General features: G+C 41.5%; 1 protein-coding gene across 2 annotated transcripts in view; it reads right to left on the bottom strand.

Moving 5' to 3' along the window:
* The window catches only part of csrp3 (cysteine and glycine-rich protein 3 (cardiac LIM protein)), a 39,232-nt gene extending 21,445 nt beyond the window's left edge, over positions 1-17,787 (bottom strand). For both annotated transcript variants that reach the window (XM_072591773.1, XM_072591774.1), the window contains exons 1-2: positions 17,677-17,787; positions 786-925 (exon numbers count right to left, since the gene is read on the bottom strand). In XM_072591773.1, the coding sequence (XP_072447874.1) occupies positions 786-897 (112 nt within the window). In that variant the 5' untranslated portion in view covers positions 898-925; positions 17,677-17,787. The remainder of the gene's footprint in view (positions 1-785; positions 926-17,676) is intronic.
* Positions 17,788-25,636: the final 7,849 nt, after the last annotated feature.

Below are 25,636 nucleotides of genomic sequence, written 5' to 3'. Positions count from 1 at the left end.
ACTACCATGGTCATTCTAACAGATGAAAGACTCAACAAACACTTGAGGTATTTTTCAATGTAGAATTTCAGTTATATCACACTGTAAACTTTTGCTATAAATTCTGTGTCTTACAGTCATGTACTCCACAACCATCTGATGAAGGAGCAGCGCTCTGAAAGCTAGTGCTTCCAATGAAACCTGTTGAACTACAACCTGGTGTTGTGTGATTTTTAACTTTGTACACCCCAGTCCAACACCGGCATCTCCAAATCATGACTTGCAAATATTTTGATTTTAGATTACTATCCAGCCAACCCAAACATGACATGAGAGAACTTTAATAACCACAAATGGGCAATAATGCAGCCAAAGGCAGCAACTTACTGTTGGTGCACATAGTTACTTGTGCTGTCATGTACATCATGTGTCTGTCCTCTACAATGGCTGCAAATCCACTAACTAACAGGAAGTGCTGCTAAACAGTAATGAGTTTCTGGTTTACAAAGTTAAAAATCAGGTTATAGTCCAACAGGTTTAATTGGAAGCACTAGCTTTCGGAGCGCTGCTCCTTCATCAGGTGATAGTCAGGTGATAGTTTCTGGTTTAGACTGTGCATCGGGTAATATGGGTCAGAATCACTGGAGAACAATCAGCTAATCAGACAAAAGGAATTTCATAGGTTAAAGCTTGGAAGGGCGGCCCTAATGCCAAACCCAACCTATTGTTTTAGATTGTCCCTCAGACCTTCTTTGGGGGGTGAGGAGGGGGGGGGGGGGTGGATATGATGGAAGAAGCTTGCTTACTGCAGATAAAGCAGATTTTGTGGAAACTTCTGCCGTTGCATTGAATCTCCTCAGCATGGTAGACTGTCTTGTCACAGGCAGCGCACTTGGCTCCACCACCCCACTGCGGCATCTTCTAGGAAAATAATGACCCCAAAAATCTAGAAGACAAATCCAGAACTGATAAATAACCAAAAAATATGGACACAATGTATTCTTCAAGACCATAAATAGCCACCCAAAAAGTCGATAACCTTCAAAAAAGGACAAAGTTTCAAAACGTTAAGATGATTACATCTCCCATTATAACATCAGTCAAAATAGCAATGCTTTTCTTTACTGTACGTTTAAGACAGTAACAAGGCAGTTCACAGGACCAATTATTAAGCAAAATCAGTTTACATCTGTTGCACATACATTCAAACATTTAAATACAGCCACAGAGACAGACTTAAAAGAAAGAGAGAATGATTAAAGGTCAGGTCAGAGTTTGGGAGTTCTGCAGTGCAGAACCCAACTTCTGACTCCCCAAAGACTATCCACCAAGTACAAGGCACAAGTCAGGAGTGTGATGGAATACTTCCCGCTTGTTATCAACACTCAAGGTCGTTACATTTTTCAGGATAGAGCAGCCTCCTGGATTCGTAGCCCATCCACCACCTTCAACATTCATTCTATTGCTGGCATACAATGGTTGGAGTGAGTACCATTTACAAACTGCACTTTCTTTTATTGGGAGCCAGACTCTGAAATCCTGTGGCTTTCTCTGGTCTGAGGTGATTGACCCTGGAGATGGACTATATCCAAGGAAAGGGGCAGTTGCCTGCAGGAGACTGGGTTTGACAAGAATTTGTTCTATAACTGCTGCCTTTCTCATGTATAACAATGTCACATCACTGTCGCATCCTGTTTACTCTCGACCACATGGGTGGTACCTGTTTGTTCTTGCATTGTGATCTATTTATTGAACAGTCACGAAAAATTTGATGAAATGAAGTTTGAATTAGATAATTCCAGGCAAAACACAGCAAAAGAGCTCTTGTGACGTAATGATGGTGTCCCTAGCTCTGGTCAAGCGGCCTGGGTTCAAGTCCAATCTGCTCCAGAGGTATGCATTTACATAACTGCACATGTTGATTAGAAAATATCATACAAATAGAAAAGCTAGTGAGGTGTTCCTTCTGGACAGGGAAAGGGAGCAGAAGAGAAAACTGGGAGTTGTTTTTGTGCAATAGATTTACAATAACAAATGTATAAATCACTGAAAGTCATTTGCTATCTAACTCAATGTAACGACATTTGTATATGAAACAGTTGTTGTTATGTGAAGTCATTATTTGGGCCAGTATTTATTGCCCATCCCTAATTGCCCTTGTAAAGGTGAGCTGCTTCCTTTAACCTCTGCAGTCTGTGGAACATCAGTGCTCAGGGGAGAATTTGAGAATTTTGACCCAGCGACATCGAAGGAATGGCAATACATTTCCAAGTCAGGATGGTGAGTGGCTTGGAGGGGAACCTGCGGATTGTGATGTTCCCATGTCTCTGCTGCCCTTATCCTTCTGGATGGACTTGGTCGTGGGTTTTGAGGATGCTGTTTAAGGAGATTTAACAAAGTGTGCAGTGCATCTTGTAAATGGCACATTGTAAACTGAAATGTGACCGTTCCTGGGTTTCCAAATAATATATTTACTGAATTTAAATCCCATTAGCAATAGATTTTGTAGCATGCAAACGTCTTCACAATAAACATTTCGGTCTCTCATTAACAAAGCAGAGTTTATTTCAACTAGCTTGCAGGAGGTGTTACTTCAAGTGTGTTTTGCAATGTTAACATCAAATTGCAGCGCAGACCTCCTGTGGCCAATTGTGATGTATTACAGTTCACTACATAATGGCAAGAAATTAAGTTTTTAAAATTTTACATACTGCCAGATTTAAAATCCAGTGTTAAGACGATCCATTCCCATATTGTTAGTCTTTATTTTTCAGTCTCCTGATATTTGAATGTCACAAAATGTCAATGTGTCTAACAGATATTGTACCATAATCTGTTATCAGAGTACCATTATCCTCAGACTATGCATGACAGCTTGAGTCTGTTTCCCAGTAGTTGCTTTATTGGAATTTATATTGTTGCTTGGTAGAAATGTGCCACTATAAACAGTGGAGGTCCAATTACATCATTTGTTATAGATTAGTTTGCACTTCCAGAAATAAACAAATGGATACAGCCTAAAAGGGTGGTAAAGGCACAATCCCTCACGACAGTTAAGAAGCATTTAGAGGAACACTTGAATCACCTTCGCATATGAGGCTACAGGGCAGGCGCTGGAAAATGGGATTAGAGTAGATGCATGTTTCGTGACTGCAATGAACCAAAGGGCCTCTCTCGATGGTGTAAAAACTCTGACTCTATAATATTTTACAATCTGCATTGGCGTCTTCTCCATTGAAGTATAATCAGTGAACGTGCTTCAGGTTTTGAATATCTTTGTTGGTATATATCCCCTTAAGAAGAATTCAATCTAATTTAACAAAGTAAACTCTTTATTGTATTGAAAATATGATTTTCTGATAAACATACCAGGCTTTCATATGAACAACAACCTGCATTTATAAAACATCTTTAACATACTCAAGACAGACAAGGCTATGCATCAAGTAGTGGAAAATGGGATTGTAACAGTGGTGTTTGTTTTTGAACAGTGCAATCATGACCAACATCTAATAACCTCAATTACTCAAATATCCCAAGGCAGCATAGGACATAACTTTTCGTTAAAAAAAATTCAAAGAATCTCTTTAAAACCTGCATGGATTTTTAAATCAAATATACACTACCCCTGTACAGCAAACTCGAAGCACTACTCTGATGTTCAGAGAACTGTCAACAATTCAAGTGAAAGACAAAGATTAACTCTTAAAGTCGCTCTCAGACAACAACACTGTTGACCTTATAAATGAGATATTCATAGGTTTGTTTCAAATTTGACTAAAAATGGTGAAGTGCTTTTTCACGCAAAGTTTTAAAATACATGTCCAAATTCGAAGATAAAGCTATTTAAGCATAGAGTCATAGAGATGTACAGCATGGAAACAGACCCTTCGGTCCAACCCGTCCATGCTGACCAAACATCCCATCCCAATCTAGTCCCACCTGCCAGCACCTGGCCCATATCCCTCCAAACCCTTCCTATTCATATACCCACCCAAATGCCTCTTAAATGTTGCAATTGTACCAGCCTCCACCACTTCCTCTGGCAGCTCATTCCATACACGTACCACCCTCTGTGTGAAAAAGTTGCCCCATAGGTCTCTCTTATATCTTTCCCCTCTCACCCTAAACCTATAGTTCCCTCTAGTTCTGGACTCCCTGACCCCAGGGAAAAGACTTAGAATATAGAACAGTATAGCACAAGACAGGCCTTTCAACCCATGATGTTGTGCTGGCCTTTTATCCTACTCTAAGATCAAACTAATCTACATGTCTTTCAATGTACCATCTTCCATTTGCCTATCCAAGTGTCCCTTAAATGTCCCTAATGTATCTGACTCTACTACCACCACTGCAGTGCATTCCATGCATCCACCACGCTCTGTGTGAAGGACCTACCTCTGACATCTCCCCTAAACCTCCCTCCAATCACCTTAAAATTATTCCCCCTCGTGATAGCCATTTCCACCCTGGGAAAAAAGTATCTGGCCATCCACTCTATCTATACCTCATCATCTTTCTCAAGTTACCTCTCATCCTTCTTCGCTCCAATAGGAAAAGCCATAGCTCCCCCAACCTTTATTTCTCCATTCTCTCTAAATTAAATACATTTATTACAGAACTGAACACTTTAGAGGATTACTTCCAATTCACATAAGGATATTTTGACTGCAGTTGCTGACCACAGTTTGAATCTTGCTAAGTGATATAAATCTTTGACATTTTTACAATTGATTTTATTGAATTACTTGGAAAATCCCAGGAATCTGGAGAGAGTGTTTATTTTCATGATCCAATGCCAGCTGCTGCTCTGTTTCAGTGAGACAAGAATCGATTCCTCACAGACAGTGATAAGACATTATTGACTGCCAGGTTAGATAGATTAGCTCTGTCATCACAGCAGGGTCTGGTGCATTTTCCATAATGAAGACAGGGGATGCCTGGAATACCATGATAAGGTTCCAGGAATAGATGGGTTCGAAGCTAGACTCTGCTTCAAAGACCTCACTATTGCTGGCACTGATTTTGTTACCACAACACAAAATGAGTCACTACTTCCAAAATGCAGGATTTTCAGATTTTCTTTAGTTTAGGAGCACTGCTTACCATGAGCCTCTGTTCTGCCCAATTTGTCACAGTACTATTCCTCCTTGTTTACACTGCTTTCAGTCTTAAAATCAGATTAATTTTAAATTACTTCAAGTAATCTCATGTGTACAATGCAAAAGCTGATTTAAGATTCAATTGAAACAGTCATCCTCAGCAGGCAGCCATCATTACAGCTTGTTCTGCAGATGAAATGTAGACTCACAAAATATTTAGTGCAATTTCAATTTGTCAGCTCCTGTGAAAATAAATTACATTAAATCTTTATGAATATACCACTTATTTGTCCATGACATAGTCACCAATGTTGATGCGGGGTCAGCGAGAGGATACCAATTATGTACCGACCAACGGTACAGCAGTTCATCTATTTGTTCTGGAGTTGTCTATCACCCTAAGGAAATGTTGGACAGATATCTGATAAAACATTAACACCCAGTAAACACACGCTCCACCTGATATTGCAGAGCCTCTTCTGTGCATTTGTATTCGAGAATTCAAGTCAAACAACAAGAACAAGAAAAATGCTTGCTTTGAATTTCCAGTTGCCCCTTTCCCAAGTTTCGTGGTAAGGATGTTTCTCAGTTTTGAGAAAACTCAGCTCAGGACAGCAATGGGAAGCAATCAGCTATGGTCAGACTGAAATTCCTAGCCCAAGATACTTGGTTCATGTTAATTGGTGGAAGTACTTTGATCTTCAGAAGAGTTTCACATGAAGGTTTCCACATCACCAGTCACAGTGACACCATCAGATTTGAAACTTCGCAAATGCCTTTCAGACCTTTTTCAAAATTCATTCACAGGATGTGGCCTGTATTCATTGCCCATCCCTCACACTCTTGGGCCCCCCTTGAGCTGCTGCAGTCCATTTGGTTTGGGCACATCCAGAGAGAGTTCCTGGATTTTGACTTGGCAACACTGAAGGAACAGCAATATATTTCCCACTTGGCATGGTGTGTAACTTGCATGCAGTCTTATATTTTAAGCACTAAGAAATAGAAAGAAGAAACACTTTTTAATGTAGTCATAGCCTGTCATTGACAAGTGTTTTGAGTTTGAGATTATTCAGATCCATGTTTAATGCAATGTTGTTGTTTCAAATGGGAAGTGACCAGAGCTTATACACATTAATCGAAATAAGATCCTGATACGGCTACACGTTGTGCCTCTCTTTTCATGATGTGGCACAAATCTAAGAAGACACAGAAATGTTTTACGAGAATGGTAACAGGGATGCAGGCTTCAGTTACTTGGAGAGATTAGAAATGCTGAGGAAATTCAATAGAGGCTTTTAAACTTATGAAGGGCTTTGTTGATGAGAAATTGTTTCCACTGACAGGAGGACACTAGTTTGAGATAATTGGGAAATGAACCAAGAAGAAAGGATGAAAAATTCTTCTACATTGTAAGGATGAAAGGACGGTGGAAACAAGATTTAATCATAACCTTCAAAAGTAACTTGGGTCTATTATTGTGTGCTCAAAAGAAAATGTTGCAGTGCTGTATTTGAAAAATGCCAGGCACGATTTAGATAACACTTGCCAAAGAATTGATGCAGCTTGATTGGCTGAATGACCACCTTTAATGCTGTAACATTCCCTGAATGAGGCTAAACATGTCACAAAGTTGGGAAACCAATACTTTTGGAGACTATTTTTTCTGCAGACTGTTGTCAATCTTATTTTACGAGAAAGGCGATGAGCATAACTCACCTGTTCATTTTAACCTAAGTATCCAGATTAATCTTATAGAAAACCTTTGTATTTCCACCCAGTGAACTCTCTGTATGACAATAATTGGTTACATTTATATAGGACATTATTATTTAAATAATGTCTCAAGGCACTTTGGGATAGCAGCACAAAACAAATCATTGAACTTAAGGGAAGAGGACACTACAAACATGATTAGAAATGAGTTTTTCAAAGTTTGTTTTGAAAAGGGAAATGGAGAGGTTTGTGATATAAATTCCAGTGAATTAGAAATAAGAACTAGCAGTAGGAATAGGAGCAGTAGCAGTAGGAGTTCAGCCCCTCGTATCTGTTTCACCATTTAACACAATCATGGCTGATGTCATCTCAGACTCAACTCCACTTTCTTGCCCAGTCCTCATAACCCTTCATAATTAGTCTTTCTCCTCCTTAAATTTACTCAATGTCCTGGCATCCACTGCACTCTGGGGTGGGAGTTGGGTGGGGGTGGGTGGGAGGGGGAGGTGAATTCCAAAGATTCATCCTTCAAGAGAAGTCATTTCTCCTCATTTCTGTTTTAAATCTGCTACCACTTATCCTAAAACTATGACCTCTCCTTCTGGATTTCCTCACAAGGAGAAACATTCTCTCTACTTTGTCAATCTCCTTTAGCACTTTGTATATCTGAATTAGATCTCATCTCATTCTGCTCAACTTGAGAGAGCATCGGCCCAAATCCCTCATGCTCTAGACATAAGACATACAGAAAGCACAGCAGAATACAGCTAGGTAAAAGGAAGTAGTGGGACAAAAAGAGGAGCATTACTCTCAGCGGATCTGAGTAGTCAGAGTGCAACTGGATCTCGGCTGAGATTTCCCAGAGTATTTGAGCCTCCTGACTTGAGGCAAGAGAGCTACCACATAGACAGGGCCAGTAGCAACAAATACAAATTATTGATAATTCCAAGAGGCACAGCTACGTGCATCCTTTAGCACTAGATCAACAGCTAGTTAATTTTTAAACTTGTGGTTTTGTCTGAAACATTGTCAGCCTCTTATTGACCTCCTGACATTTTCATGAAAAACTTGAATCAGTTAAAAGGTGTGTGTAGAAGATCTGTTCAAGATATCTGGAAAAGCATAATTTGTTTTCAATTGAGGAAAAATTGTGCTTATGTCGCAAGTATCAGGTCGTAAATTTTAGATAAGATAAAAGCACAGAATGTTTGAGTTGTATCTTATTTATACATTAGTCTGCTACCAACATGAATGCTTGTGTAAATGTTCTATTGGTTTATATCTAACGGATCAATTGGGTTCATTTTCAGAATAGCAAATCTCTGTGAATTAGGAAGAAAGGCTGCATTGCAAGTCTTTCACAGTTTGTCTAATTTGGTGAAAGGCTTCTGTCACGTGGGACAAAGGACTTCACTGTGATCAACACCATGATAGGCATTGCTACTCTGAGCCAGCAGTCTCTGCTACATTTGCATCAAGACAAAGATAGTGGGTCTGAACATACCTGATTTGCTGACCTCTTTTCTTCTCTAGGATTGAGCTTTCCATTTCTGTTCACCTCTTCCATTAATGGCTGTCCAAAGACATTACGGCTGACAGTGGCTGTCACCCAGTGGCCTATGTCAATGACTCAAACATGCATCCAACTAAATGGTTTTGCAGACACTGGATGTACGAAAACATTCTACACCCAACAATGTCCTTTAAATGCTGTCACTGTTGTCAGAAATACAGCAGCCAAGTTGGGCATGGTGAGATCCCAAACAGTAACGGGATGGCATTAAAGACTGGGACCTTGTAAAATCCACCCAAGAGAGCAGATTGTTACTATCTCAATTGTAAGACAGTAGCAAACCCCTTCCACAACACTTCCTGATTGTTACACACTTGTGACCATAGCCTGGATTTTGCATTGGGTAATGAACGAACGATACCAGCTGCTGGTCACATTTACACAGGATCACTGTTTCTTTAGGCATTTTCATTGTAACCTGCTGTTCCGTTTTCCAACAGCCAATGCATTCTGATGGGGTCTCACAATCAGGTACTATAACGGCAATTAGACAAGATTGAATCAATAATGTGTTGAAAATACATGCAGCGAGTGCCTCATGGTGTAGTGCTACTGTCCTTATCTCTGAGGCTGAAGACCTGGCCTCAGGTCCCACCTGCTCCAGATGTGTATCATAACATCTCTGAACATATTGATGAGATAATGCTTACAATGCTATTAGTCTGCTGAGCAAACACTTCTCAGGATTTTTAAAACAAAACATGCAAGATGAATCAGCTCATAACAGTTTTCTCTGCCAACACCCACTTAGATGCCATTTGAAGGTTAGTTTAGATAAGACCCCAGCTTCTAGATCCTCAGCCTGTGCACAGATGTCTATGTTCCAACTTGGACTTTAATGGATCTGTCAGAGAGTAGGGACACAGATCTGTACGAAATGTGAGACCATCATGCTGGAGGGAGGAAGCAGAACAGGGATGTCAGATTGATATTGATTTTTCCAAAGTTAGGATATACATTTAAGGTGAAAGAGAAAGAGTCAGGCTCAGTGTTTCTCTTCAAAAATAGTATGTCATTTCAGATCATTCCAACATACAAGGGTGTAAAGAGCAGAGGACAGGAATCTGCACAACATATCTCAGCTCTGGCTGCATAGACACCGTTACCCCTGATGAGCACCATCCAATAGACATGGTGTTTGAGTAAACTGCAACAAGTCTTTTTAGCGTGGCTTATTAGCCATGGGAGAATAGGTCAGAATTAATCATACGCTCTCATGATGTGTGACTCTCCAGTAAAAGTGGGGGAAAAAATCTTTGGATGGCAGCAGTGGGAACATTGATCAACTATTAATTTTAGACCTTAAGCCTCAAAACAGCTCAATAAATTCTCTTAGTAATGGTACCATGAGTCATTTACAACACATGGACTGCAGCTGTTCAAGAAGGCAGCTCACCTTCTCAAGGCAGTTACGGATGTGCAATAAATACACAACCAAAGATGCCCAAATGCCATAAATTAAAACAAAAAAGATATTCTGTTAAAAAAAAACACATGTTTCTACTTGGTGAAGAAGATCTGCATTGCAATGAAAAACATTTTGGAACAAACTTGTGTTGAACACAGAGGATAATAAATAGGAGCATTAACAATGCATGTCATCAATGATAAATCCTCTGTCCTACAGAAATATACACCACATCCTAATTATAGTCTGGCCTTCTCAGATTTAACTGAGGCACTTTAATGTCCTAAATATTCCATGACAAAAATTATGTTTCAATTTGGCCGTGTAACAAAAATATCAACGCGATATGTCTGCAAGTTCCTAATCCATTCAAGGAGCAATGTATAGATTTCAAAATGTTGGCAGGCACTTTAAAGTCCTAGAACTTTCTCTGAATAATAATAAACATTGCTAAATATATAAATAGATACATGGACCATGCAGGACAAGTTTTCAAATTGTTTGGCAGTATGCTGTTGGTAGGAAATTATGTTAAAGGCAACATAGCATTTTAACGCAGATGTTCCACTTATTGAATTTGTGGCTATTGACAAAAATATAAAACTTGCCCACATAAACAGCTTCATTGTGATATTGAAGAGAAATTGGAGGCACATTTTTTCTGAAAACGAAGATTGTGTTTATACAATGTAGCAGTGTCAGCTGTAATTCAATTGGTAGCACATTTACTTTTAAATCGCAAACATCTGGTTTGAGTCCAACACCAGGTGTTCAGTAAAAGAATCAAAGTGGATGCTTTGGTGTGGTACTACCGCACTGTCAGAGGTGCTTTTTATCTGATGACATGTTAAACTGAGGCTGCATGTACCTGATCAGGTGAATGTGAAAATATCCCATGGCATTATGCAGAAGAAGAACAGGGAATTTCTCTCTGACCCCCTGGCCAGTACTTCTATTAAACAATGTTACTGGAAGAAGTTTTCCTGGTCATTGTCATTTTGCTGTCTGTGGGAGTTTGCTGAGCGCAGGCCATTCGGCCCTGCTCTAGCCTGCTCTGCCAGTTAATCAGATGACTGTACATGCCTGACTACTCCCAGTAACCCATTCAAATACTCAAAACAGGAACAGGAACATAAATGCCATTTTATATTAATGCAAATGTTCCCTTTCTCTTCTGATAACAAAATTAACAGGTAAAATACATTATTTCTGCAATGGCTATTTTGTTGGAAGAATACTCGGTACAAAAATATGTAGTATTTCTGTTTGTACATCAAAATGATCAATGTTTATTAATAATTTTTTAAAAATCCAATCACAATTTTATTTTCTAACCAGTTCTAATATATTCTATACCTTATACCGAATAATTATAAGATTGAAATCTAATTAAAGGATTGTAGAGCAATAAGACAAGACCAAAGTTGAGGTGATTTATCCTGTGGATCCAAAATAGGAGAGAAAGAGATATTTTTCTTTCAATATTACTGTATATGATGGGAGGTCCATTTTTATCTTAAGCATTTTTCTGCTGATTCTCAGATGGATTGTGTCAAAAATATTTAATATAATTCACCACAAGCAATTTCCCACAAGCAGTGTACTGCACCCTGTACAGGATCATTCTAGAAAATATCCTGGTGACATTAGATTAGATTAGATTAGATTACTGACAGTGTGGAAACAGGCCCTTCGGCCCAACAAGTCCACACCGCCCCGCCGAAGCGCAACCCACCCATACCCCTACATCTACCTCTTACCTAAAAGTACAGGCAATTTAGCATGGCCAATTCACCTGACCTGCACATCTTTGTACTGTGGGGGGAAACCGGAGCACCCGGAGGAAACCCACGCAGACATGGGGAGAATGTGCAAACTCCACACAGTCAGTCGCCTGAGGCGGGAACTGAACCTGGGTCTCTGGCGCTGTGAGGCAGCAGTGCTAACCACTGTGCCACCGTGCCGCCCACTCTCAGAGGAGTTGACTCTCTCTGTGGCAGAGTTTTTTTTTGTTCTCCTACAGCCTTGACTCTCTCACCAGGTATGACTGCCCCTATGCCAAGCCTGTAAGGATGGAATGCTATTTAGTCCCTGTGAGCATCACAATCCTATCTACTTCCACAAGTACTGTCCGGCTTTGGAGAAACTGATTATAGTAGGTAGTACCTCAAAGTACGAGGTACTCCCAGGAAGAAAGCCACACTATATTCTCTTAATTAAAACTGTTGCTCTGTGGATCCATTCACTACATTAAAAAAGGGACTGTGTTGCTACACGATGAACACTGGTATCTTTGTTCCTCCAAATAACTTCCCTCTTTCATTCCAAAAAAAACACAGAAAATATTGTTAACCACATTGAAAAGTAGCAACAGTGAAGGAAGATATATTTTGCAATTAAAGAAAGGCAAATTTACAATGAGAAAGCTTGCTATGATGGAGTTAGAAATGTGAAAACACATACACACACACATATGTGTGCACACACACTTTTACGCGCACACACAGGCACAGACACATACTCACTCACTCACTTAGTCACTCACTCACTCCTGGGTTTATCATTATCTTGAAACTTTGTCTTGGAGTTGCTGGTGTTGGACTGAGATGGACAAAGTTAAAAGTCACCCAACACCAGAGTAAAATCCAATAGGTTTATCTGGAAGGTGAAAGTAAGGACTGCAGATGCTGGAGATCAGACTCAAGAGTGTGGTGTTGGAAAAGCACAGCAGGTCAGGCAGCATCTGAGGAGCAGGAGAGTCGATATTTCGGGCGAAAGCCCTTCATTAGGAATGAGATTGTGAGCCAAGGGGTGGTAAGGTAAATGGGAGGAGGTGAGGCCGGGAGGAAGGTAGCTGAGAGTGCAGTAGGTGGATGGAGGTTGGGGTAGTGGTGATAGGTCGGAGAGGAGGGTGGAGCGGGTAGGTGGGAAGGAAGATGGATAGGTAGGACAGATCATGAGGGCAGTGCCGAGTTGGAAGGTTGGATCTGGGATAAGGTGGGAGGAGGGGAAATGAGGAAACTGGTGAAATCCACTTTGATGCCATGGGGTTGGAAGGTCCCAAGTTGGAAGATGAGGAGTTCTTCCTCCAGGCATTGGTGTTTAGGGAGTGGCAATGGAGGAGTCCTGGGAGCTGTATGTCCTTGGTGGAGTGGGAGGGAGAGTTAGAACATAGAACATAGAAAAATACAGCGCACTACAGGCCCTTCGGCCCTCGATGTTGCGCTGACCAAAGCCTACCTAACCTACACTAGCCCAATAACATCCATATGCTTGTCCAATGCCCGCTTAAATGACCATAAAGAGGGAGAGTCCACCACTGCTACTGGCAGGGCATTCCATGAACTCACAACCCGCTGAGTAAAAAATCTACCCCTAACATCTGTCCTATACCTACCACCCCTTAATTTAAAGCTGTGTCCCCTAGTAACAGCTGTCACCATACGCGGAAAAAGGTTCTCACTGTCAACCCTATCTAAACCCCTAATCATCTTGTACACCTCTATCAAATCTCCCCTAAACCTTCTTTTCTCCAATGAGAAAAGTCCCAAGTACCTCAGCCTTTCCTCATACGATCTTCCTACCATACCAGGCAACATCCTGGTAAACCTCCTCTGCACTCGTTCCAGTGCCTCCACATCCTTCCTATAGTATGGCGACCAAAACTGCACACAATACTCCAGATGAGGCCGCACCAGAGTCTTATACAACTGCAACATGACCTCAGGACTCCGGAACTCAATTCCTCTACTAATAAAGCCCAGTACATCATATGCCTTCTTCACAGCACTATTTACCTGGGTGGCAACTTTCAAAGATCTGTGTACATGGACACCAAGATCCCTCTGCTCATCCACACTACCAAGTAGTCTACCATTAGCCCAGTAATTCATCTTCTTGTTACTCCTACCAAAGTGAATGACTTCACACTTAGCTACATTGAATTCCATTTGCCACCTTACTGCAACTTATCTATATCGCGCTGTAACCTGCCACATCCTTCTTCGCTGTCCACCACTCCACCGACTTTCGTGTCATCCGCAAACTTGCTCACCCAGCCTTCAAGCCCCTCCTCCAGGTCATTTATGAAAATGACAAACAGCAATGGTCCCAAAACAGATCCTCGTGGAACACCGCTAGTAACTGCGCTCCAAGATGAACCTATACCATCAACTACTACCCTCTGTCTTCTTCCAGCCAGCCAATTCCTAATCCAAACCTCTAATGCACCCTCAATGCCATACCTCCGTAGTTTTTGCATTAGCCTGCCATGGGTTACCTTATCGAACGCCTTGCTAAAATCCATATACACCACATCTACTGCTTTACCCTCGTCCACTTCCTTGGTCACCTTCTCAAAGAATTCAATAAGGTTTGTAAGGCACGACCTGCCCTTCACAAAACCATGCTGACTATCCTTGATCACATTATTCCTATCCAGATGTTCATAAATCCTATCCCTTACAATTCTCTGTAAGACTTTGCCCACAACAGAAGTGAGACTCACTGGCCTATAATTACTCGGGCTATCCCTGCTCCCCTTCTTGAACAAGGGGACCACATTCACTATCCTCCAGTCTTCTGGCACTATTCCCGTAGACAATGACGACATAAAAATCAAGGGCAATGGCTCTGCTATCTCCTCCCTAGCTTCCCAGAGGACCCTAGGATAAATGCCATCAGGCCCAGGGGACTTATCTATTTTATACACTATAGTTGAAGTGTTCAGCCATGGGACGGTGGGTTTGGTTGGTGTGGGTGACCCGGAGAGTTTTATTTGGAAGCACTAGTTTTTGGAGCGCTTCTCCTTCATCAGGTGGTTGCGGTGGTTAAGAACATGTTCACAGAATTTATAGCCAAAGCAATCCAGTGTCATGGAAATGTGATACAGTAAACAATCTTAGATTAAAAGTTTCATCTTTTAGAATGGGACATGCTGGTTCCTGTTCTTTGATATGTAAATCCCTGAACTTCTTTTAAATTACATTCTCAAGATAGCTCAGGTTTGTAAACAATAGGTGTGAAGTCTGTCTGTGTCCCAATGCTGTGTCAGACTGACAAACTCTCTGTGGAGGAGAAAGTGAGGACTGCAGATGCTGGAGATCAGAGCAGAGGAGATGACCTGGGGTGTGCAGTGAGAGAGGGACTCACTGAGATCCTTGTAGAGGGAGGAAGAGAGCTTCTTCAAGGAAGTCATCCTTGTAAGAGGATTTGCAGAGGAGATGACCTGGGGTGTGCAGTGAGAGAGGGACTCACTGAAATTCTGCAGAGGAGATGACCTGGGGTGATTCCTGAAGAAGGGCTTATGCCCGAAACGTCGATTCTCCTGTTCCTTCGATGCTGCCTGACCTGCTGCGCTTTTCCAGCAACACATTTGCAAACCCTCTGTGTAGTTTTACAGAGTTTTACATTGATTCATGCAACAAAATAAAATGTAATTCTGCAAAACCAAATTCACTCCATAAAACTTATATGTGGACACATGTAGATGTGACAAATTGAGAGTGCATGTGGTGTGGATGTGAGTGCACATGACAGAGTGTGTGTGTAAGCTTGGTTACGTGTGTGCGTGAGTGTGATGGGGTATGTGTGAGAGGGTGTGTGTGTCGGTGTGAGTGTGCGGGGTTTATGTGTGTGCATATGAGAGAGAACTTGTGCATGAGGGAAGGTCTGCGAGGGTGTGCGTGCGTGTAAGATTAGACACACGCACACACTCCGAAAGCTAGTGCTTCCAAATAAACCCTGTTGGACTGTAACCTGATGTTGTGCGATTTTTAACTTTGAAACTTTGAATTTTTTTTAACTCTGTCTGCAATTGTCAAAACCTTTCAGTTCTGATGTAAAGGAAGACATCTCTGCATGGACAATAAATCCCCATACGCGAGGGCAGCCTGTGACTTAAACTGAACAGAAGGATGGGTGATTTCACTGATTGCTTCTCTTCTTGAAACCCTCTTTGCCCATAAAAAAAACTAATCTATAAATGTATTCCACACTTTGTGGTGACTGGTTAGCTCAGTTAACTAGATGGCAAAACATTTTAATTCCCATTCTGACTGTAGTAGACTTGGGACCTGTCCCCATGTTCTACCCCTAATGATAGAAGGCAATAGGAAACCCAGTACCAGTCAGCAACAGCTCGGGACAATGCATCGTGACAATAAACTATTATTCTACTCTGATGAGCAAAAACCCAATGTCAGGAACAGCATACAAAAATGAATGAATTGCACACTACAAAAAATGTATATTCTGATTGAAGTTACTCTATATTTTGGATGTTTTATGCTTCTTAATTATTGATTTTTAAAAGAAACAAATCAAAATGTGGATTTCGGGACATAGGCTGATGGGCTAATCCTGAATCACTAGGTGAAGTATCAGTTATCGTTAGTAAATGAAGATGAGCGCACACTACTTGGTTAGTGACAGGACTCTGTTTATACAGAATTTTACTGACAATGGTTTGTTTTTCCTGTTTGGGCATGGTGTTTTTAAAAATGACTAAACAAAAGCTAATAGTATTAATGTTTCAGGTAGCAAAGCATTAAATGCAATTGTTTGAAAACAGCCTCTTCTATTAGAACTTTGACTATATTTATAAAGATCATATTGGTTCATGTTTACGTCTTCTGGTTGAACTCACTCACAGCTCACATTGTGGATTTGTCCATTTTAGTTAGAGTTTAAGGAAATCCCATGTTGACAACTAATTCACAATTCTAAAAGCAGTAAGAAAAGTTTGTAGTTTGTCCTGTCTACATTCGTCCATCATCACACTCGTAGTCCGGACACTTACTAGGGTTCTTAAAAAAACTTATGCACGTAATTGTTTGAAAAATAATTTTCTCTCCTTTCCCCACTCCTGAAGGACTCCCTAGGCTGCAGTCATTACATATGATTGAAGCCATTCAACTACAAAAGGCAGCACAGCAGTATTTGAGTCTCTTCTACACGACATGTACACATAGATCGATCTATCAGACAATAAGACTCTGAGATGAAGCAACAGAAGTAGACCATTCAGCCCATTAAGTCTACTATACCATTCAATGAGATCACACCTGACCTTAACCTCAATCTACAACTTCACTTTTCTGCCTTTTCCCAATAACCCTTGATTCCCCATTACTGATTAAAAATCTATCTAACCCAACCCTTGAATATACTGAATGACCCAGCCTTGACAGTGCTCTGTAGTGAAGACTTCCACAGTTTCATGACCCTCTGAAGAGGAAATCCCTCCTCATCTTTGTCTTAAATGTGCAATTCCTTATTCTGAGCTTATGCTGTCTGTTCCTAGAATTCACCCATGAGGGGATATAATCTTTTGATATCTACTATGTCAAATCCCTTAAAAATCTTGCATGTTTCAATAATGTAATCTTTTATTTTTCTAAACTCCAATGAGTCAAAACCCACCTTACCTTCAGCTTTCCTGTGAGGAAACTTCCTCCACCGTGGAGATCAACCTAATAAGCCTTGATTGGACTGCCTTGACTACCAGTATATTTTTCCTTTGATAAAAGGACAAGACATTCCCATAACCTCATAACTTTTCCTTAAAACAGGCACTGAGCCAGTCAACAACCTTCCCGCCTACATTCTCTCCTTACCTTTACTAAAATGTGTTTAGCTTAGAAACTAGAGCTTGTGGTGTTAGCACTGGTACCCTCCTTTACAGTCCTGTGCTCTGTGTTAATCACACTGACCTTGGTAATAGTAATTTCTGTGCTTATGTGAGTTTACTTCTAGATAGTGGGTAAAAAAATGCTACAACATATTTCTCTGCCATGAAAATATATGCGGACAATTATGTTTGAAGAATTGCATTTAAAAATGATTTAAACCAAATGACAACTACATCTGAAAGCAAGAGACTCAGAAAGGCGCTATCTTACCTGTCAGTGAGGAGAGCCTGCAATAACCGGATCACTTGTCGTTAACAATCTTCCCACTGGGAGAGGTCACTTTTAATCCCTTTTCCTGGGGTCCTCAGGGTCATGCAATGTGTGACGCGACAACAAATTTTTCTGCTTAAAATAGCGAATGACAAACCCCAGCATGAATCACTGAGTCGGAAATTGGGAGTGAGCACAGGCGTTTGAACTGCCAGTGATCCCAATGACCTACAAAAAGTGACTTCAAACCAGGCAGGCAAAAACTGAGATCGTTGTTTATTTTGGGAACCTGATATAGGAAAGCCCACCAACTCCCAAGCACTTTGTGAAGGGACATTCTTAAATCCGTTTGAAACTTCAGAGGAACCTGCCGAGTCTTTGATTTGATTTGACCTGGGAGTGTTTGTCTGTGTTGACTGTTAGTCTTATTCTAGCCTACAGTTCAGTCTAAGTCCCACATCATTCTAATGTTGCAGCTCAGGTGTCCATTGTAAAACATCTTGGATCCTGCCATAAAGGTCAAATTATGAAGTTTAACTAAGTTATGATGTTCAGTTCTGAGAAAGGGTCCATGGACCCTAAACATTAACTCTGATATCTCTCCACAAATGCTCCCAGACCTACTGAGCTTTTCCAACAATTTCTGATTTTGTTTATGATATTTAAATTAGTTTCACTGAGAATTGAGTTATATCAGTATATCAGCTGAGTTTAACAGACTCTTGTGATGCTGGGGTAGTGTTCAAACAGCTGGACCAAAAGATTGTGTTCTGAAGAAGAGTCACTGGGCCCGAAACATTAACTCTGTTTCCCGTTCCACAGATGCTGCCAGACATGCAGAGTTTTTCCAACAATTTCTGATTTTGTTTTTGTTGAAGAAGATCATGTTCCAAGAGCTGTGTTATGATGCATCCAAATTATATTAAAAAGCTTATTGTATTTGAGTTTCAATTCCATCTCTGATTGCTCCTGGACAGGTGACTAACTGGGTTGTTTACAATATGAATAGAGAAGCTTCCAGAATGCTGAATGATAAAGTTGTGTGTTTCTATCTCTACAGTAAAAGTAACTAAAATGCTATTTTTTTCCCATCAGTTCAGGGGTTATGATGTGCAATTATGCTAATTAGGCCTGTTTTCTCCAGTATTTGGAAAGTCAGCGGGTGATCTGATCCAAATATTCAAGATATCAACAGGAAAAGACAGGGAAGATAAAGATAAACTATTTTCACTGATTGGGGATTCTAGAGGACAAGATGGTGGCACACTGGGCAATGGGAACATGAGGGCATTTCGCATTAGATTTGAAACACGGATAATTGCTGGACTGAATTTCTCCAGTGTTTGAAGGAAAGGCAGGTTGTGGTGTTGGTAAGCCTGTGCTCGTGGGTTCACAGAGACCCAGGGGTCTCCTGCTGATCTTATTGCAGTCTGTGGGATCCTGAGGAGGCTCGAAAGGATAGATGTTCACATTCCCTGAGGGAAACATAGTTGGAGAATAAGGAGATTCTGGTTTGAAACTGACTTGTGAAGGAATTTCTTCTGGGGCAAGTGTTGTGTAGGTTTGTGGTGCTGGAAAAGCACAGCAGGTCAGGCAGCATCCAAGCAGCAAGAGAATCAACGTTTCAGGCATAAGCCCTTTCCTGATGAAGCGCTTTTTCCCAAAATGTCGATTCTCCTGCTCCTAGGATGCTGCCTGACCTGCTGCGCTTTTTCAGCACCACACTCTCGACTCTGATCTCCAACATCTGCAGTACTCACTTTCGCCATGTGGAGGTTTGTCAACCTCCGAGTGTTATGGAGAGAAAGGAGGGAGATAGTTCTCTTAAGTATCGGGGAGGCAAGGAGCTGGCACAAGAGAGGAGTTGAGGCCTGGGCACATCAATCATCCATAGAATGGCAAGCCAAGCGAGAGGGAATTTATGTTCTGCACAGTGGCTCAGTGGTTAGCACTGCTGCGTCATAGTGCTAGGGACCTGGGTTCGATTCCACCCTCGGGTGAGGGTTTAGAGGGATATGGGCCAATGCTGGCAAATGGGACGAGGTTTATATAGGATGTTGGGACAGCATGGACGAGTTGGACTGAAGGTCTGTTTCTGTGCTGGATATCTTTATGACAGTGCGAACTCCACACAGACATTCTCCCCATGTCTGTGTGGGTATCCTTTGGGTCCTCCAGTTTCCTCCCACAGTCCAGAGATGTGCAGGTTAGATGGATTGGCCATGCTAAATTGGTCATAGTGTGCAGGAATGCATACTCTAGGTGGATTAGCCACAGAAAATGCAGAGGTTACAGGGTAAGGGTATGGAGATGAGTCTGGGTAGGATGCTTTTCAAAGAGTTGGTGTGGACCTGTTGAGCTGAATGGCCTTTTTCCATATTGCAGGGATTCTATGATTCTAATTAGTGGGCGGCACGGTGGCACAGTGGTTAGCACTGCTGCCTCACAGCGCCAGAGACCCAGGTTCAATTCCCGCCTCAGGCGACTAACTGTGTGGAGTTTGCACGTCCTCCCTGTGTCTGTGTGGGTTTCCTCCGGGTGCTCCGGTTTCCTCCCACAGTCCAAAGATGTGCAGGTCAGGTGAATTGGCCATGCTAAATTGCCCATAGTGTTAGGTGAAGGGGTAAATGTAGGGGTATGGGTGGTTTGCGCTTCAGTGGGGCGGTGTGGGCTTGTCGGGCCGAAGGGCCTGTTTCCACACTGTAAGTAATCTAATCTAATCTAATTAGGAACATAGTCTGAGAATTAGGGACAGACCATTCAGGAGAGATGTTAAGTAGCACTTCTACACACACAGAGTAGGAGAGATTTGAAACTCTCTTCTATTACGGCAGTGGATGCTGGATCAGTTATTAAGATTGAATCTGCGACAGATAACATTTTTTGTTCAGCAAAAGTATTAAGGGATATGGGCCAAAGACAGGTTTACAGAGTTAGGACACAGATTAGCCGTAATCTCATTGAATGATGCAACAGACTGAAGGGGCTGAATGGCCTACTCCTCTTCCGATGTTCCTAATATCTTTTGGGGAGGTAATCTGCCATTCATATGTGGTCTAGTCTATTTATGGTTCCAGACAGGGCAATTAGGGGTGTCCAACAAATTGCTAGTGATATCCACATCTAATGAAGTAAACAAAACACAAGACAGACCTGCTGCATCCTGTATTGTGAAACTTTCATTCCCTAAAAAAAGTCTGATATGAATAGGATATCTGATTGGGGAAGTATGTCAGTGGTTAATCTGGCACAACAGAATGTTGTGTGTATAGACTTGATTTCACTTGTGATTTGATCGTCTTTATTTACTGCCATTTCGTTTGGCAACTCAAGTTATTTCTGGTGTCGGCATCACCATCTGAAATAACCTAGTTTCTTGTGCTGTTGATTGATGGAATCTCTGCTCTTCTTTGAGTCAAAGGATCTCTAATGTTTAACAGGATAGTTAAAGGATATCAATTTTGGAGTATCAGTATTGATGAAATGCTCCGTGAAGTCCCCTGAGATAGTGAGATCAGACGAAGTTCTGTTTCCCCAGGGTAGGGCCAGACAAACATTATACCTATACTTTCAAGGGGGGGGGGGGGGGGGTCTAGCTTAACATGTCTGATGTGATCAGAGCAACTCTTCTACTTAGTTCCCTCAGAATTTCTGAGTCAGAAATTAACATGATTAATGGACTTTAAACAGAACAACACTATATCTAATTGTTTACAGTTGGAGCATGCACTTACTCCTCAAAAGAAACAAAGACACTTTCATAAGGTAGACAAAGACCCAAAATTTAGAAAATTATGCTTACATCTTGTACATGCTAAGATTAATTGCTTTAATCAGGGAAAACTGGCATCTTCTACTTTATCACACAACATATAAAAAAGGTTATAGGTCAGCGAGTTTTGAGAAGATTTGTAGCTCAGGTTGGGGTTCTGATTACAGGTCGTTAAGGATCTTGCATGCAATTGCATCTGTCTGCAGCAAAAGTGGGTCGTTTGCGGAATGGTGGCAGATGTGGTTCCTCCTGGTGATCAGAGGCGATTCAGGAGCAGTGGTGAATGTGGTTCCACCCAGGCTCCTCTTATGATCAGAGGTAGTGGCAGCATAACATTGGCAGTGAGAGTAGGCCGTGTGAGAAATGACGGCAGCTTCCTGGTGGTCAGAGGTGGAAGTGGCAACATCACCGGTTGCAAGGACACAGATTCCCCTGGCGATCGATCCGAGACTTACAGGCTGACCAAGACTCCAGGCCGTGATGAAGCCTGGATTCTGCATCAGTGGTTCCAATCACCTTTATGTAGATTAGACTTGGACTTTAAGATCTGGATGTTTCTCCAGCCTTTTGGCTTTGTTATTTTTGCTTGTTTTTATCAAGTTCTGGTTTGTAACCAAGATGGCACTGGACAATGGTGAGTTTGTCCATTTTTCACTGTACTCCTGTATTCATATACTTGGGTATACGTGACATTAAAATCTAATTCTATCGGTATAATGTTGGGCATTAATTAAGGAGAAGAAAAGCTGTACAAAATTAGCAGTAGTAGCCATTTCTTTACACTCACAGCTAGTTCCTTAAAACAAGGAACTGTGCTTGCTGGAGATCTGAAATAAAACAGAAATTGCTGGTGAAACTCAGCATGGAGATAGCGAGGAAACATTTCAATCTGAGACTGGTATGGTTGAGAACAAAGGTGAGTCAAATAGTTAGCGCAGGCAGGGACAAAGCAGAGAACAAGGTAGGACTGATAAATTAAACTGCATTTATTTCAATGCAAGAGGCCTAACAGGGAAGGCAGATGAACTCAGGGCATGGTTCGGAACATGGGACTGGGATATCATAGCAATTACAGAACCATGGTTCAGGGATGGACAGGACTGGCAGCTTAATGTTCCAGGATATGATTGCTACAGGAAGGACAGAAAGGGAGGCAAGAGAGGAGGGGGAGTGGCATTTTTGATAAAGGAGAGCATTACAGCTGTGCTGAGGGAGGATATTCCCGGAAATACATCCAGGGAAGTTATTTGAGTGGAACTGAGAAATTAGAAAGGGATGATCATATTATTGAGATTGTATTATAGACTCCCTAATAGTCAGAGGGAAATTGAGAAACAAATTTATAAGGAGATCTCAGTTATCTGTAAGAATAATAGGGTGGTTATTGTAGGGGATTTTAACTTTCCAAACATAGACTGGGATTGCCATAGTGTTCAGGGTTTAGATGGAGAGGAATTTGTTAAGTGTGTACAAGAAAATGCTCTCATTCAGTATGTGGATGTACCTACTAGAGAAGATGCAAAACTTGACCTACTCTTGGGAAATAAGGCAGGGCAGGTGACTGAGGTGTCAGTTGGGGAGCACTTTGGGGCCAGCGACCATAATTCTATTTGTTTTAAAATAGTGATGTAAAGGATTGACCAGATCTAAAAGTTGAATTTCTAAATTGGAGGAAGGCCAATTTTGAGGGTATTAGGCAAGAACCTTCAAAGCTGATTGGGTGCAGATGTTCACTCGTAAAGAGACAGCTGGAAAATGGGAAGCCTTCAGAAATGAGACAACGAGAGTCCAGAGAAAGTATATTCCTGTCAGGGTGAAAGGGAAGGCTGGTAGGTCGAGGGAATGCTGGATGACTAAAGAAATTGAGGGTTTGGTTAAGAAAAAGGAAGCATATGTCAGGTATAGACAGGATAGATCGAGTGAATTCTTAAGCATATAAAGGCAGTAGGAGTATATTTAAGAGAGAAATCAAGAAGGCAAAAAGGGGACATGAGATAGCTTTGGCAAATAGAGTTAAGGAGAATCCAAAGGGTTTTTGCAAATATATTAAGGACAAAAGAGTAACTAGGGAGAGAATACGGCCCCTCAAAGATCAGCAAGGCAGCCTGTGTGTGGAACCGCATGAGATGGGGGAGATACTAAACGAGTATTTTGCATCAGTATTTATTGTGGAAAAAGACATGGAAGATATAGAAAGTAGGGAAATAGATGGTGACATCTTGAAAAATGTCCATATTACAAAGGAGGAAGTGTTGGATGTCTTGAAACGCATAAAAGTGGATAAATCCCCAGGACCTGATCAGGTGTACCCGAGAACTCTGTGGAAAGCTAGGCAAGTGATTGCTGGGCCTCTTGCTGAGATATTTGTATCATCGGCAGTCACAGGTGAGGTGCTGGAAGGCTGGAGGTTGGCTAATGTGGTGCCACTGTTTAAGAAGGGTGGTAAGGACAAGCCAGGGAACTATAGACTAGTGAGCCTGACGTTGGTGGTGGGCAAGTTGTTGAAGGGAACCCTGAGGGACAGGATGTACATATATTTGGAAAGGCAAGGACTGATTAGGGATAGTCAACATGGCTTTATGTGTGGGAAATCATGTCTGATAAACTTGATTAAGGTTTTTTGAAAAAGTAACAAAGAGGATTGATGAGGGTAGAGCGGTAGATATGATCTATATGGACTTCAGTAAGGCGTTCGACAAGGTTTCCCATGGGACACTAGTGAGCATGGTTAGATCTCACGGAATACAGGGAGAACTTGCCACTTGGATACAGAACTGGTTCAAGGGTAGAAGACAGAGAATGGGGTGGGCAGTTGGTTTTCAGACTGAAGGCCTGTGACCAGTGGAGTGCCACAAGGATCGATGCTGGGTCCACTACTTTTCGTCATTTATATAAATGATTTAGGTGTGAGCATAAGAGGCATAGTTAGAAAGTTTGCGGATGATATCAGAATTGGAGATGTAGTGGATAGTGAAGATTATCTCAGATTACAGGATTTTGATCAGATGGGCCAATGGGCTGAAGAATGGCAGATGGAGTTTAATTTAGATAAATGTGAGGTGTTACATTTTGGGAAAGCAAATCTTAGCAGGACTTATACACTTAATGGTAATGTCTGAGGGAGTGTCGCTGAACAAAGAGACCTTGGAGTGCAGGTTCATAGCTCCTTGAAAGTAGAGTTGCAGGTAGATAGGATAGTGAAGAAGGCGTTTGAAATGTTTTCCTTTATTGGTCAGTGTATTGAGTTGGGAGGTCATGTTGCAGCTGTACAGGACATTGGTTAGGCCACTTTTGGAATATTGCTTGCAATTCTGGTCTCCTTCCTATCAGAAGGATGTTGTGAAACTTGAAAGGGATATTGCCAGGGTTGGACGGTTTGAGCTGTAGGGAGAGGTGGAATAGGCTGGGGCATTTTCCCTGCAGCGCTGGAGGCTGAGGGGTGACCTTATGGAGGTTTATAAAATCATGAGGGGCATGGATAGGAAAATAGACAACTTCTTTTCCCTGCAGTGGGGGGAGTCCAGAATTAGAGGGCATAGGTTTAGGATGAGAAGGGAAAGATATAAGGGGCAACTTTTTCACTCCGAAGGTGGTACATGTACAGAATGAGCTGCCAGAGAAAGTGGTGGAGGCTGGTACAATTGTAACATTTAAAAGGCATCTGGATGGGTATATGAATAGGAAGAGTTTAGAGCAATATGGGCCAAGGTCTGGCAAATGGGAGTAGATTGGTTTGAGATATCTCTATGATGGAACGATGTTTCTGTTTCCATGCTGTACATCTCTATGACTTACTTACTGGAGAATTCCTAGACTTTGACCTACTGTTGTAGCTACCAGGAAGAAGAGTAATATAATTCTCAAAACATTAAATTTGTTTCTTTCTCCACAAATGCTGTGAGATTGGCTGAGTTTCTCCAGCACTTCCTGTTTTTATTATTTATATGGCTTGTCTAGTTGGGTTTCTGGTCAATGCTGACTCCAAGGAGGTGGAAGTGAGGGAATTCAGCAATGGTGATGCCATTGAATGTTAACAAGAGATAGTTTGATTTCCTCCTGCTGGCAATGGTCAGTGGCTGGCACTTGTGTGATGCAAATGATACTTACCTCTTATCAGCTTAAGCCTTCATGTTGGCCGACCTTACTACATGGTCATTCAGCCTTGTACACAGGTGGCTACAGTATTTG

Source organism: Chiloscyllium punctatum, chromosome 22 (genome assembly GCF_047496795.1).
Source record: "Chiloscyllium punctatum isolate Juve2018m chromosome 22, sChiPun1.3, whole genome shotgun sequence".
Lineage (NCBI taxonomy): Eukaryota > Metazoa > Chordata > Chondrichthyes > Orectolobiformes > Hemiscylliidae > Chiloscyllium > Chiloscyllium punctatum.
This window is presented reverse-complemented; position numbering and strand designations above follow the sequence as displayed.